Here is a 14,773-nt window from a genome sequence, read left to right as displayed (position 1 = left end):
ACCAACAAAACAGAGAAAGACAGCAAACATAACGAATACACAGGACTGCTATGGAACGTTGAAGGAATTAAGGGAGCAATGGCCTTAGCACCAGATAACACCATAAGCAAGTACGACATAGTAATTTTCACAGAAACTTTCCTCTTGGAAAACTGGCAACATCCAGACTTCTGTGGTACACATCTCATGGCAAAAAAAAGGGGAACTGGGAAGACCTTCAGGAGGAATATCCATTCTGGTGAAACCAATCTTGACACTGATCACCTTCACTACTCAAACCAACAATGCATTACTTGTGGAAACAAAGAACCTCACCATCACAGCTGCTTACTTCCTTGGACATAATAGATGAGCTCAGTGAACTAATACAAACCAGCAAAGCAAGTAAGCCATCCGTACTAGCAGGAGATTTGAATAGCAGAATAGACACTGATAACTACAAGGCAAAACTTATCATTGAAAAGCTCGGAGAAAAGGGTTTCCTGCTTACAAATAACAACAAGACTCCAACATATATATCCATCAATGGCAAGAGCGCAATAGATATATTATTTGTAAAGGGCCAAAACAGAGGGAAAAGAAGACCAATCTGGACGAACTCATTGACTTCCTTACGGAAACACCTCCCAATGGAATTCACCATTTCCCATCCAAGAGACAAAGATCAAGATATTTTAATTTTAAGGACACTTCCTCTTAAGCATTACTTTGTCAATTTATATATTTTTCATCTAAACAGTGTTATGTGGCTGAAAAAGTTGATAATATATGAAACATGTACCACTTTTAACCATTAAATTGCCTTAAGCAATCATTGTATCGACTAGGTGGAAAATAATAAATACTTAATTATGAATCACTGGACAGAGGACTAATCATATCCAAACCTGAAAACTTATTAGGAAGAGAAAACATATGGACAAGAGTAATCAAAGAAATATTACAATAAAACACTATAAGGATATTGGATGGCCTTTCCACTTCACATGCAATCAGACAAACAAATGGTGTGCTTCAGGGAGACCCCATGAGTCCACTACTATCCATCCTAGCAACCGAGGAAATACTGAGGATAACGCAAGATAGAGAAGACATTCACATTTTTGCGTATGCAGACAACATAGTAGTAAGCTCCACAAATCTGCACAAACTACAGAGTGCCATAGATACTGTTGTAAAATGGTGCCAAAACAACTACATTAACAACAGAAAAACGGAAATGATGGTCTTTAGAAATGGGGGTAAGATACCTCACGGAACAGAAATTACCATCTCCAACAGCAAACTCAAAATAGTCAACGGTTTCAAATATTTAGGGGTCACGCTACAACCTAGCGGCAAGTGTTTTACAAAACATGTAACAGAAAGAGCTGCGCAAGCTATCCTAGCAATAAATAATATCAAGCATATACAAGCACTTAGCATGGAAACAGCAATGAAATTATTCGAGGCAAAGGTTATTCCTATCCTAACATATGGCATTGAAATTATATGGCCTGACCTCACCAGGAAAAACCTAGCTACCTTGGAAAGAGTTAGAGCATGCTTCCTGAAAAGAGCTTTGGGTGTATCCAAATCAACAAGATCTCGCCTAACATATGTACTAGCTAGAGAATCATTTCTGCTAGAGGATTTGAAAACAACCTTCGTGCTCCCATCTACCATAGCAGCAGAGCAAGAATTACAAAATTTAAGGGACCGCCGCCTAGAAATCTGGCCATAATTCTACAGCACGGGTGCGATGATCGATAGGACCTGTACGTCAGCAAACTTTGAGATGAGGCACGTACTAACGAGATTCTGTGCATGACTTCCATCATCACCTCTGCAAAAACAAGGTGTACCACAATCTGATGAAGACTTGCATATGCCAACTGTGTGAAAAAACGTGTGATCGTTACCACATCGAACTGTGTACAAAGCGAACAAAAACCATAAGTGAATACGCAAAGTTAAGTATCAATAGAAATAATATTTAAATTATTTCTTTTGTTGTACTATGCACATTTGTGCGCACTTCCAATAATAATATATATCCATATCTGTCAATTACAAATGTGAAAAGAAAGATCTGAAGCAGCTGTGGTGAAAATGAGACTTGTGATTACATTTTGATTCTCTGTGCATTTCTCATTCTACCTAACCCCTCCAATCCCACCCCTCTCTCTGGCTGGCAGGAGACCTCATTTCCACGTGTATTCAATGTGCTGCTAGTGGTCAGATTGTTGTTTCACTTCCCATTTGTGTTTTCTCCTCACTAGATAAGTACTATGTAGGTTGCATAAACTAGGTACAAGAAACCTTCCAGCCTAAAATTGTCGGAAGAGATTTACAGGACGCCATAGCACACTTGGAAATCTGGTGCCGTATGTGGAGGATTAAGATTAACCCAGCCAAATCCACTGCAGTATACTATACTGTCAGATATGAAAGAAAACCCCAAACAAATCTTCGATTAAATGGTGAAGAAATTCAGTGGACAATCGGGGCCAAATATCTAGGAGTGATACTGGACCGTTCGCTCCAATACAAGTCGCACATCAACTACATCCTTGATAAGTCTCAGAAGGCATACAAATCCATTGAATCTCTCCTTAGCAAAAGATCGAAGCTCGATATAAAGAACAAGCTCCTTATATACAAAACACTCCTTCTGACTGTGACACTATATGCATCCACAGTATGGGGCACAGCAAAGGAGTGCTACATTAAGAAGCTGCAACGATTTCAAAACAAAATCTTGTGACTGATGGTCATCGCACCCTACCATCTTGAGAACACAGAAATTCATCGGCAACTCACAATTACCACCATCAAGGACGACATAAAAAATGCTGCAAAGCATTTCTACTGTCTGGATCAAGAACATGCAAACCCACTAATTCAGCAACTTCATGAACTTGATGCCGGAGTTTACTACAGATATAAACATACAAAAACACTAATGACTAAAAGACATCTCATTACATACACCAACCTGACCAAGCAAATAATAACTGCGCAGCAGAAACCAAACATTAAAATATATCTTATGTAAATATTGTAAATACCATAGATAGAAAACCAGGACCATCAAAACACCATGTAAATATTGTAAATATCTGTAAATACCGCAAACCACAGCAACACTGTACACAAATAACTGTATAGTAACATTTTCCCTCCACTTTATTCAAAAAATTTTTAAAATACTGTATGCCCAGCCGAGACCCTTCCCACAAACACCCAATAACAAATCTGTAAATATTTTACCTGTGGACAAATACACTACATTTCACAAATATAAATAAACATAAATTGCACCAAATTATACCAAACGTCCATGCTCTAAGAGCCCCAAATCAAGGTGAGATAAAAGACCCAATGATCGGTGATCTCAGTCAAAATCGCAGCCTACTTGATACACAATCGCATTTTCACCAGCATGGTACTAAAGTGCCTAAAAGAGGTTGTAGCATGGTTTCTGTTTTAACCTAAAGACAGCCTATTCACTGCAGAGAAATCAATGTTCATTCAAGTTTTATATTAAAGGAACATTATTTCCAGAAGGTAAGGAGGATAAAAAATGTCATATTTCTTGCTTGTATGCATGTGCGAGTAGGTACGTGTGCTTAAACATTGTGTTAGATTTATGGAACAAAAGTCTATGCTATTCTTACTGCATTATCCTGCTTTGCAGACAACTACAGTCAACTTTGGTGCTTTTTAAAAATATTATGCACAAAATGTAACTTTGATGTTTGTCCACTGTTATGCTTCAGTTTGACACTTCATATGAATTCACCATTAATTTTTAATGTCACTGTTACCCTGCCTTTGTCTCGTTATTGAATTAACATCTGTTGTTTGAGACTTTCACCAAGAATAGGCCTACTCCTAGTTGTGGAAGTATTTTGCTGTTCATGGGTTTTTTTTACAACTTGTGATAATGGTGCTTTAAACAATATTTATTTCCATGCCATATTTCCTGTAAGGGATAAAATCTTTGTTCTTATAGAATTTTTTCACCATTTTCTTGTTTTGTTAATAGTAAAAAAAGTAATAGTACATGTAAATATTTGCAGTCCATCTGGGAAACTGGTGCAGATTGAATATGCTCTAGCTGCAGTTGCTGCTGGAGCTCCATCAGTAGGAATCAAAGGTTAGTTTCATTGCTTATGTTATGGTACTATCATATTTTTGTTGCTTTCTATGAATTATGTTTAACCTTGATTAGGTTCAAATGAAACTGCTGTAAAACTTTACTAGCAAGGGGGGGAGGGGTGCAAAAGGGAGGTTAGGAGGCCAACCTGGCATTCTCGCTTGTCATAACACACGACACAAGTTTGCGAAGTTACAAGATCAGATCAAATATAAATGGGAAAATTTTTTAAAATTTATTGCATCAACCAAAAAGAAAACATATATACAGATCACTTTTCTACATAGCGTCCTGCCTTTGATACACATTTTCTCCATCGGATTGGTGAGTTTTTGATGCCATCCTGATGGAAAGAGGGACATGTGCAGAGCCAGTTGCGCACAAACTCTTCTACACTTGCATCATCATCGAACTGCTGTCCTCCAATGTGTTTTTAATGTTCGTAAATTCTGTTGTATGGGAATATAACAGAATCCAGGCTGAGATTTGGTAGACACAGCATGAAGATCATATCTCCAGATACACTACCTCCACAATACCTGAATAATAATTATAATTAAATATTGTATTTTAGTTTGTAATACATCAGAATGGACAAATTCCTGCAACAGGCAATAGATTAGAAATCTAATAAATCAATCAACTGTCAGTTTCAAGAATATATAAAGTATATCGGAGGCGAGTTTAACTTTTTGATGCTACCGTATATAGTATTTGTTCAGGCTCTGATGGTCATCACAGTTCATACAGTTTCACCACTTCTGTCCTGTGCTGGTACATAAAATATCATCTCCCAAAACCCTATTTCCAGTGAGTTTTCTCCTGCTGCATTTGAATGGTATGTTTGTGTGTTGTAACTTAACTTGTCCAGTATGGAAATAATGGCATCATCTAGCACTGTAAGAAGTACTTATCTCTCAAATGATTGCATCCCTGCTGTTGTTGGTTTAGAGCATTATATTACTAATCTTTTTTTTTTTCTTTCTAGCTCAGAATGGAATCGTTCTTGCAACAGAGAATAAACACAAATCAATTCTTTATGATGAACAGAGTGTGCATAAAGTGGAGACAATTACGAAGCACATAGGCATGGTATACAGTGGTAAGTAAGATTTTCTCAACTGACCATGATGTTGATTCTTAATTTATTGCTCCTTGATTTTGACATTGTTGTAAGAAGTGATTTATGTATGACATCCATAAATTCCATATGCCCACATTGAGTATATCTGCTGAATTTTCATTAAAATGTCTTTCACTTCCTAGAATAAAATTATACAAAATGGGTTTAGGCTGTACCATTTAGGATATGTAATTGTACATGGCTTACTGAAAAATGATGCAACTTACTAAAAGTACAGTAAAACCTTGTTAAGATGTTTCTGCAGAGGACAGCAAAAATGACTGTGTTAAGCGAGAAAATGTACTACTGAATATACGAATAAAAACTATCCAACAGGGATGTGGAAACACTAGATACGTTTTATTCCGACATGAGGGCATTTTACATCGTGTATCCGCGGGTAAAGTGAAAACTATATCTACCATTTCTGAAGATGAGAGAAAAGTATCAAATGGTGTGAAAAACATGAGAGAACAAATATGAAATACTTTTCTGCTGGTACTTATAAAATAACAAGTGCAATGAAAGGTGTGAAAACCACGAAACAACAAATATAAAAACATATGCACGGAGGTCAATAAAATGATCAAAGTATTATTAGCAGGTCACACTCCTTCTAAAACAAATGTTAATTGAAGCCTTTTATTTTGGAGCAGTGGGTTATTAAACATTATTCTCTAGTCGCACTCTTTGACAGTGAATTGCGACTGGCAGGAATGTCTTCGGCCGCCATTTTGAATCGAACAAAACTTCGACCAACTTGAGAGATAGTCGAAACTCGAAGGTGCGAGTTCAATATCTGTGACCTTTGCGCTCTTGAAGATGCGGGTTTCAGTCCACTTTCCGAAAGTTTTTTATTTTGGCTTCATTAGTAAGGAATTTCACGACTTTCTCCGTATCCATAACTAGGCTGTCACATCACAAATATGCACCACGCTAGTCAGTTTCACATGATTATGTTACTAATCTAGATAGAGGCTACAGTATCACGCGTCAAATATTTGCTACACTTCACTACCACTAAACACAAAATAAATTTCTAACTTCTGAATGGAATGCGAAATACAAGCACAAATAGACTAATCGGCAAGCAAAACTGAACATTCCTGAGGCTAATGGCTTTGTTCCCGAACATGCAACTTATCCTGTGAAGTTCAGGAATTTAAGGCCTTTTACCGTAATCGCGCAACTGTGGCGACGGATCTTACCCGAGTTGGAAATCTCGTTTGTTTCACAAAGGATGACAAATACCATTTTCAGGGCTGCGAAAAATGAGGTCGTACTAAGCGGTAATAGTGAAAATTTGTGACACGATAAGTGAGGTATTTTTATATAGATTTAATATGATGAGAATCGGGACTTCGAATTTATGACGTGCTAAGCGGGAAAACATGTTAATGAGGAACGCACTAACAAGGTTTCACTGTAGTTATATAGCTTCATCGTTGGATCAGGTGGTAGTGTCAGCCTCTGGATCCCGAGATTACAGGTTCAAATTTTCAGATTCGAAAAGTCCATTCAGCACTTCTTGTTGTAGAATGTCTGTATGTAAAATGTCTCTGGCGACATGAATGTCAGATTGGTGATACAAAGCTGGAACAGGTAGAAAATTTTAAGTATGTAGGTTGCGTGTTCTTCCAGGATGGTAATATAGCAAGTGAGATTGAATCAAGGTGTAGTAAAGGTAATGTAGTGAGCTCGCATTTGCAATCAACAGTGTTTTGTAAGAAGGAAGTCAGCTTCCGGACGAAACTATCTTTACATCAGTCAGTTTTCAGACCAACTTTGCTTTACAGGAGCGAAAGCTAGGTGGAGTCAGGGATCTTATTCATATGTTAGAAGTAACTGACATGAAGGTAGCTAGAATGATTGCTGGTACAAATAGGTGGGAACAATGGTGGAGAGTACTCTGAATGAGGAGATAAAGGCTAAGTTAGGAATGAACTCGATGGATGAAATTGTACGCATGAACTGGCTTTGGTGGTGGGGCCATGTGAGGCGAATGGAGGTGGATAGGTTACCTAGGAGAATAATGGGCTCTGTTATGGAGACCTAGAGAAGTAGAGGGAGACTAAGACGACGATGGTTAGACTCAGTTTCTAACAATTTAAAGATAAGAGGTATAGAACTAAACGAGGCCACAGCACTAATTGCAAATAAAGGACTGCGGCGACATTTAGTAAATTCAGAGACTTGCAGACTGAACGCCGAAAGGCATAACTGTTTATAATGATGTAGTTATTGGAAGCAAAATTTTCATTGGTAGTTTCTCTTCATAGTCGGATTGTGATGCAGTTTGTTGAGTGTCACAATTTTTAATTTCATTATGTTGCAATTTCGCAAAAGTGATAGGTGATATTGCCATTCTGACATAAATAGAACCATTGCTGACACTAGAACTCACTTATCAACTTCCATGTTATCACACTGTTATCTGTAACAGCAACAGTGCCTGGATTCCAATGGCAAACAAAGCTGTTGTCACGATTTCTGTACGAAATGGAACAATATGGAACAAGAAGCAATTATTTGTGGACATAAAATCTCACTTATAACTTTTTTTTTCCATTCAGGCAAATATTTCACAGCATCGCCGTGAGTCGCCATTTAACGCAACATCACAGCCTCTTCTAGCCCATTTACCTACAACTAGTGCATGTGTTACCTCATTTTATTTACACATTTCAATTCTCTGTGTGATATTGGTGATGGCAAATGATACGATATGAGATAGATTTTGAAGTTCGGATGCGTTTCTTGTAAGCTTAAATTGTATGTAATCTACCTCAGTTTTATAAGGTAACTTACTCACTCGTACAGGTAGAGTATTACGACATTCCAAAGGCTACATTTGCTTTTAATGTAAATGTAAGAACTGTTTTTGTTTTTATGATGAACCTCCTGTTGGCATTCAGTTGACAGTTGTACTATATTCTTCATGTTGTTTGATGTTTCAGGTATGGGACCTGACTACCGGTTGTTGGTGAAGCGTGCGAGAAAGATGGCACAGCAGTATTTCCTTGTGTATGGGGAGCCCATTCCTACTGTCCAGTTGGTTCAGAGAGTTGCAATGGTCATGCAGGAATACACTCAGTCAGGGTATGTGCTAATTCATTTCCTTTCATTGAATCTTTAGTGACAGGGTAATTCTTAACATTAGGTTTTGTCTTAATGTGCATTTGCGTTACACAGTGAAGAATGGACGAAGAAAGGCTCGTCGAAGTGGGTAATTTCAGATATCTGTGGTGAAAGCCATGCATAGTTCAGCAGAAAAAAAAAAGCACATCCAAGTGTGAAAATTTCTGTAGGGCTCCCGAATCCCAGAAAGAACCAAAAATGATGATTAACAGCAGTTTGTTTGTTTATTTCTGTCATTATGTACAGCTTTAAAACCTACTCTCTAACTATCAGAGATATTTGCAAGCTCAAAGCAGTGGAAATGAATTATTTAAGATCATTATCATCATTCCCCTTGTCTAGTCTCATCTTTTATTGGGTTGTGGATCATTGATCTCTATCTCTGCCTCTCTTTTCATCATTCTTCATCAAAGTCTCTTGAAAGTTTGCCACTCTCTTCCTTAGAAGGGGCCGGTGACCTAGATGTTAGGCCCCTTTAAACAACAAGCATTTCATCTTCGTTAGGTCTTGTTCAATTTGTTCTCTCCATTGTTTCTTTGGTCTACCCGTAGGTCTTTTCCCTATAACCTCCAGTTCAAGCATCAACTTTGGACTTTTGGTCCTCCCGTTCATTTCACATGGTCATACCACCTCAGTCTCGATTGTTCCATTCTCTCCCCCTCTCTGCATACACCTATTGTTTCTCGTGTTAAAATCTGCCAGAAAGTGGACTGGGTGTCCGCATCTTGAAGCACCCAGAGGTCGCAAATGTTGAACTCGCACCTTCGAGTTTCGACTTGATCACTTAAGTTGGTCAAAGATTTGTTCGATTCAAAATGGTGGCGAAAATCATTCCTGCCAGTTGCACATGGTCGAGTGTAACCTCAAATTCATTGTCAAGGAGTGTGACCAGACAATAATGTTTAATAACCTCCTGGTCCAATATGAAAGGTTTCTACTAACATTTGTTTTAGAAAGAGTGTGATCTGCAATAATACAGTAAAACCACGTTAATTCAAAGTCGTTGGGATGCAAAAATCGGACTTCGAATTAAGTGATTTCAAATTAACTGCCAACTCTTAATTCAGAAATGCTAACCCGAGCCACATAAAAAAATATTCCAAGACCTGTACTGCATGCAATTAACCTTGATTCAAAGTTTAAACCTTTGAAATGCCATGAAAGAAGACTATTTCCAAAATGTATCCAACAAGGTGCATTTACATTGTTCAAATTCACAATGCAGTATTCACTTGGATAACTCACTGACAGACATAACCTCACACAACGAAATAAAACAAAAGCATGATTCAAAGACGAGGAGAAATTATGTTGGCTATCTTGTGCAAGTCCTATATTCGTTAGATTATTGAACTGAATGCATTTTAGATGTCCTGTACCTGCATGGAAGGCGCCCAATGCCCTTAAAACATCATGGTTTATCAAACTTCCCTATGACGAGGGGAGAAAGTCTCTCGCTTCCGTCTGCATTTGAACACAGTACAGTGACTCACCTATCCTTGTATGATTTCCCGCCATGGTACTTATCTCGTAATTCAGAAATGCAAACCCTTGCCGCGTTACAAAATATTCTAAGACGCATTAATGCACGCAATCACCTTGATTCACAGTTTAAACCTTTTAAATGCCTTGGAAAAATCTATTCCCGAAATGTATCCAGCAAGGTGCATTTATATTATTCAAATAATGCACTCGAATAAATCACTGGCAAACATAATCTCACACATCGAAAGAAAAAACCCGCACAATTCAAAGACGAGGACAAATTATGCTGGCTCCCTTGTGCAAGTCCTTTATTCATTAGATTACTGTACTGAATGCATTGAAATGTCCTGACTTGCATGGAAAGTGTCCAGCGCCCTTAAAACCTCGTGGCTTATCGAACTTCCCTATGACGAGGGGAAGAAGTCTCTCGCTTCTTTGTGCATTGCAACACAGTGCAATGACCCCCCCCCCTGTACAATTACCCAGCTGGCACTTCCCTCCTATAAAACTGTAAGTCCATTCGGGCTCGGCATTAAAAAAATGCCGTTTCATTGACGTCGACAATATTCGGTGCATACAAATTGATAATATGAGCCACACTTTTTTGCCAACTGTCTGCATTGCGGATTCTGCTTCTCTTCACACTGTCTGCTAATTGATATTACGGTGTTTCTTAAAATGCTGAATACAAAAGAATTACGATTTTACTTGAACTTAGCAAATATGAAGCACACTGTAGACACACCAAACTTAGTGAAAATACTGAAATCTACCCCCAGCACGTTCCGGAAGATGTGTTCTGTCATGACGCTGATAAATTTCACATTTAAATTACTCTGAAAAAAACCTACTCTTTTAAATATAAAGGCAGTTTGAATTAAAAGTATGAATTTCGGTAATGGGACCGACATTATTCTTCGAATTACGAATTATCTGTATTTCCAATTAAACAATTTAGATAACTTGCAAAACCGTAACTCATGTTTCTGGGAATGAAAGCTTCTTCAAATTAGGCGGGACTTTGAATTAACCAATTTCGAATTATCGAGGTTCTACTGTACTTTGATATTTTTATTGGCCTCCATGCACATGTTTTCGTATTTGTTGTTTGATGATTTTTTTTTCACAACTTTCAGTGCATTTCTTATTTTATGAGCCCCAGCACAAAAGGTTTTCATATTTGTTCTCTCATGTTTTTCACACCTTTTAATAATATGGTAGATATGGTAGTTTACACTGTACCCGCGGATACATGACGTAAAATGCCCTCATGATATACAATAGATGTTGATTCCCATAGGGAACATGAAATATTTGTCCTGAATGAGTAACTACCTTTGCGTCTTGGTAGGTGTGCTAAGTACCAACTGACGAGCCCAACTAGCACACGAGGGCGAAACGCAGGCAATCAAGAATGAGTTAACTGGAAAATGCCCTCATGTCGGAAAAAGTCTAGTGTTTCTGTATCCCTGTTGGATAGTTTTTATTTGCTTAACACGTTCTTTTTTGTTTTCCCATGTAGAAACATCTTAATGATGTTTTAGTATATCATAAATGTCATAAAAGAATACTAAAAATACACTATTCTATTCATAAAATAAACATCCCTAAGTTCAATAGTAAATTTTAGAAATAGTCCAACCTACAGTATATGATGGTAAATTTTATACAGATTTTTAAAAAGAAACGTTTTAACACAATGCTGTCCGCTCACGTATCAATACGTGTTTCCAAGCACGGTGCTCTGCAGCCGATCACGTATAAATACGTGTTTGTGCGAGTCTGTCTTCTGATGCCATCTAACGGTTATTGAAGAACTATTTGAAGATTGTCGTTGATGTGCCTAAATGGTAGAAAAACTACGCTTCTTTTAGTACTGGTTTTGCCCGTTTTAGTGCGTCAGTTGCGTTTGTTTTTTGCTTCGAATATCTTCTGTGTATCCATCAATGCTAGTAAACAAAAATGGCAGCCCCGGTCAACAAAAACAGTGGACTGACTCCTGGTGATATTATACATGAATTATACGCTGATAATTTGTCATATGTTTCCCGTGATTATGAAAAGAGTGAAGATGAATTGTCTAATGATAATTCTAGTGCTAGTGTCATGCATTTATGTGGAAGTGATGCGTTGAATGACACGTTTATTGCACCATGTGAGCAATGACCTGATGCTTCAGATAGCAAAGATGGTCTTGATGTAAGTACTGTTGATAATATTCTCCCTATTTCTGGCAGTGAGTGGCCTAACAGGATATTATACTGTTTTTGGAGTCTTTCTCGTGGACGCCTGGCGTTAAAATTTCGCCGAGTGAACCTGAAAATATAGGTTGTGATGTCAAGTTGTTCATTTGTAATGATTTGTTGGCGTATATGGTGGAGGAATCAAACAGATATCAATACCAGAATGAACCGAAGTATAAAATCTCACCAAAAACTTTAAAGTGGACAGATATAACTGTGAATCAACCTAAAATTATGAAGTTATGGTACCGTGCAATAACTCCATGTCTCTGCCAAAACCTTCCGGCCACAGGGGCCAGTTATACGTCAGATGGGCCGGACAGCAATGTGTTAAGTGTACTTCGACAACAATAGGCCTACTCAACATCATCATTGAATTTTGCAACAGAACAAAGGATTTTGAATTAGAGGAAAGTAACACGAAGTAATATAAAAGATATGTATTCCAACATACTGATTTCTAAAACAGTAGATATTTTAAGTGATAGGAATCCGTGTGATGAGGAGGAAGTGGGAGATGTGCCTCAAGGTGTTCAACAGAATTTGACTCTTGTGCAGGCAACAAACATGGCATGTAGTCTTCAGGATTTTCTTCTGTCACGAAGTGATGTGTCAGAATCTGTGTTAAATTCAAGTGCAGTGGTTGCTGACTGCCTTGAATATTCGTTTGTGTCTGGGAGTGTTCAGAAAAAAAATCAGTATTTTTTTGAAATATAAAGTCAAATGCTGAAGACTTGTTGCAAGTACCTGTACCTTATATCATTACTTCATGTATATATGTATTCTAATTTTCCTCTCACTTAATAAATACAGTATTAGGTTTTTAATGTGTAAATTCATGTTGAAATAATGCAGATTCTTCAACAGTTCAGCAAGGGGCAAGTTCTTAAGAATTAGTTTATTTCAGTATAACGAAAATTTCACTATAATAAATTAAATTCTGAGGTCCCCAAAATTTTGTTATACTGGTATTTTACTGTACAAATGTTTGCTTCTGAGATATCAAATTTTCGCGCTCCAACGTGGTTGTTCTTGATTTCATTTATAACTATTAATTTAGAGATTCTGGCTTAATGTTACAATGACCTGTTGCAAACTGCTAACTTGTCGAGCCACATCTTGCAATGGATAAACAATTCTTCGGGTTCATTTAGTGCACAGGGAATGTTCCAATAAATGCTTAGAAAATTCTATATTTGTTCCGAATGAGTAAATTTATAATACCAATATAAATGGTCCGTTATTGGACATTATAAATTTTCCAGCTAACTGGAATACCATTTATATTGGTATTATAAATTTACTCATTCGGAACAAATATTTCAGATTCCGTATGGGAAACAACATCTATATCATCCGATGGCCAAGCAGGCATCAATTTTTGATAAGGAGACAAAGTCTCTCATAGTGCATTGGCACTGCCGGTGGCTACAATTAGCCTACGCAGTGGCCTCCACGGTATGCACTAGCCAGCGTCTTGGTAGGTGTGCTAGGTACCAACTGATGAGCCCAGCCTAGCACATGGGGGCGAAACGCTGGCAAACAGGAATGAGTTAGCTGGAAAATTTATAATGTCCAATAACGGACCATTTATATTGGTATTTTATACAAAAATCGGATATAACGACACTCCGTTATAGCAAGTAAATTTTTCGCTGTTATGAATTCTCGCTATAACGGACTTTCACTGATACGTATGTCTAGCTGAGAATGACCCGCTAGGGTCGAAACCGGTCCTGTAATTTTAATATTAATAATAAACAAGTATTGATTAGGTGGAGTTCTTCTCTTTGCATTTGGGTTGATATATGGCAAAAGTTTATTTTTGTCAGGTAAACACCAAACGTGCCACTATAGTAAATACAGAACAAATATGAACATAGCCTTGTCCAGTAGCATGTTTCCCGCTGAGCATTGTTGCCACATTGACAGGAAGACTGGTGAGAGAAAGAGATTCAACACTGTTCCACATTCACAATATATGCATGCCGTACTCTTTAAACACAATGCACTCTAAATCAAAATCCTTGTATGTGATAGAAGTCCTGATCCTACATTCATCTATGCTTACAACGAAGTTCACACATGCTTACAGTTATGACACAAGGCAGGTATAGAGATAAACTGGGCGATTTGGCCGTGCGGTTAGGGGCGCACAGCTGTGAGCTTGCATCCAGGAGATTTTGGGTTCAAACTCCACTGTCGGCAACCCCAAAGCTGGTTTTCTGTGGTTTCCCATTTTTACACCAGGCAGATGCTGGGGCTGTACCTTAATTAAGGCCATGGCCACTTTCTTCCCATTCCTAGGCCTTTCCTATCCCATCGTTGCCATAAGAGCTCTATGTGTCGGTGTGACATAAAGCAAATTGTAGAGATCTCCTGCAAGATGTTATACATAGTAGTTTGCAACCCATACAAGGCTTTGTTATTGTTTGACACAATGTAATCTGAGTAGCATTTCCTGTAGTGTCTTTATAAGGTAAAATAAATACATACATTAATTCAGTGGTTCCTTGTATTTGAAACTCATGGATTTCAATAGCATGGAAAATATGGAGCCGTTATAATTAATTTTTTCCTTCATTAAGTACACCAATTTCGTAGCCATTGGAGATTTTTCATTATTACAAAAGTCTATTGTTC

The 14,773-nt window shown here is 37.7% G+C and overlaps 1 protein-coding gene across 1 annotated transcript in view; it reads left to right on the top strand.

Annotated features, from left to right (window-relative positions):
• Positions 1–14,773, top strand: part of Prosalpha2 (proteasome alpha2 subunit) — a 32,282-nt gene that overhangs the window by 4,605 nt on the left and 12,904 nt on the right. The window contains exons 2-4 of the mRNA XM_067156053.2: positions 4,065–4,141; positions 5,130–5,243; positions 8,222–8,363. Of these exons, the coding sequence (XP_067012154.1) occupies positions 4,065–4,141; positions 5,130–5,243; positions 8,222–8,363 (333 nt within the window). The remainder of the gene's footprint in view (positions 1–4,064; positions 4,142–5,129; positions 5,244–8,221; positions 8,364–14,773) is intronic.

This window comes from Anabrus simplex, chromosome 12 (genome assembly GCF_040414725.1).
Source record: "Anabrus simplex isolate iqAnaSimp1 chromosome 12, ASM4041472v1, whole genome shotgun sequence".
Lineage (NCBI taxonomy): Eukaryota > Metazoa > Arthropoda > Insecta > Orthoptera > Tettigoniidae > Anabrus > Anabrus simplex.
This window is presented reverse-complemented; position numbering and strand designations above follow the sequence as displayed.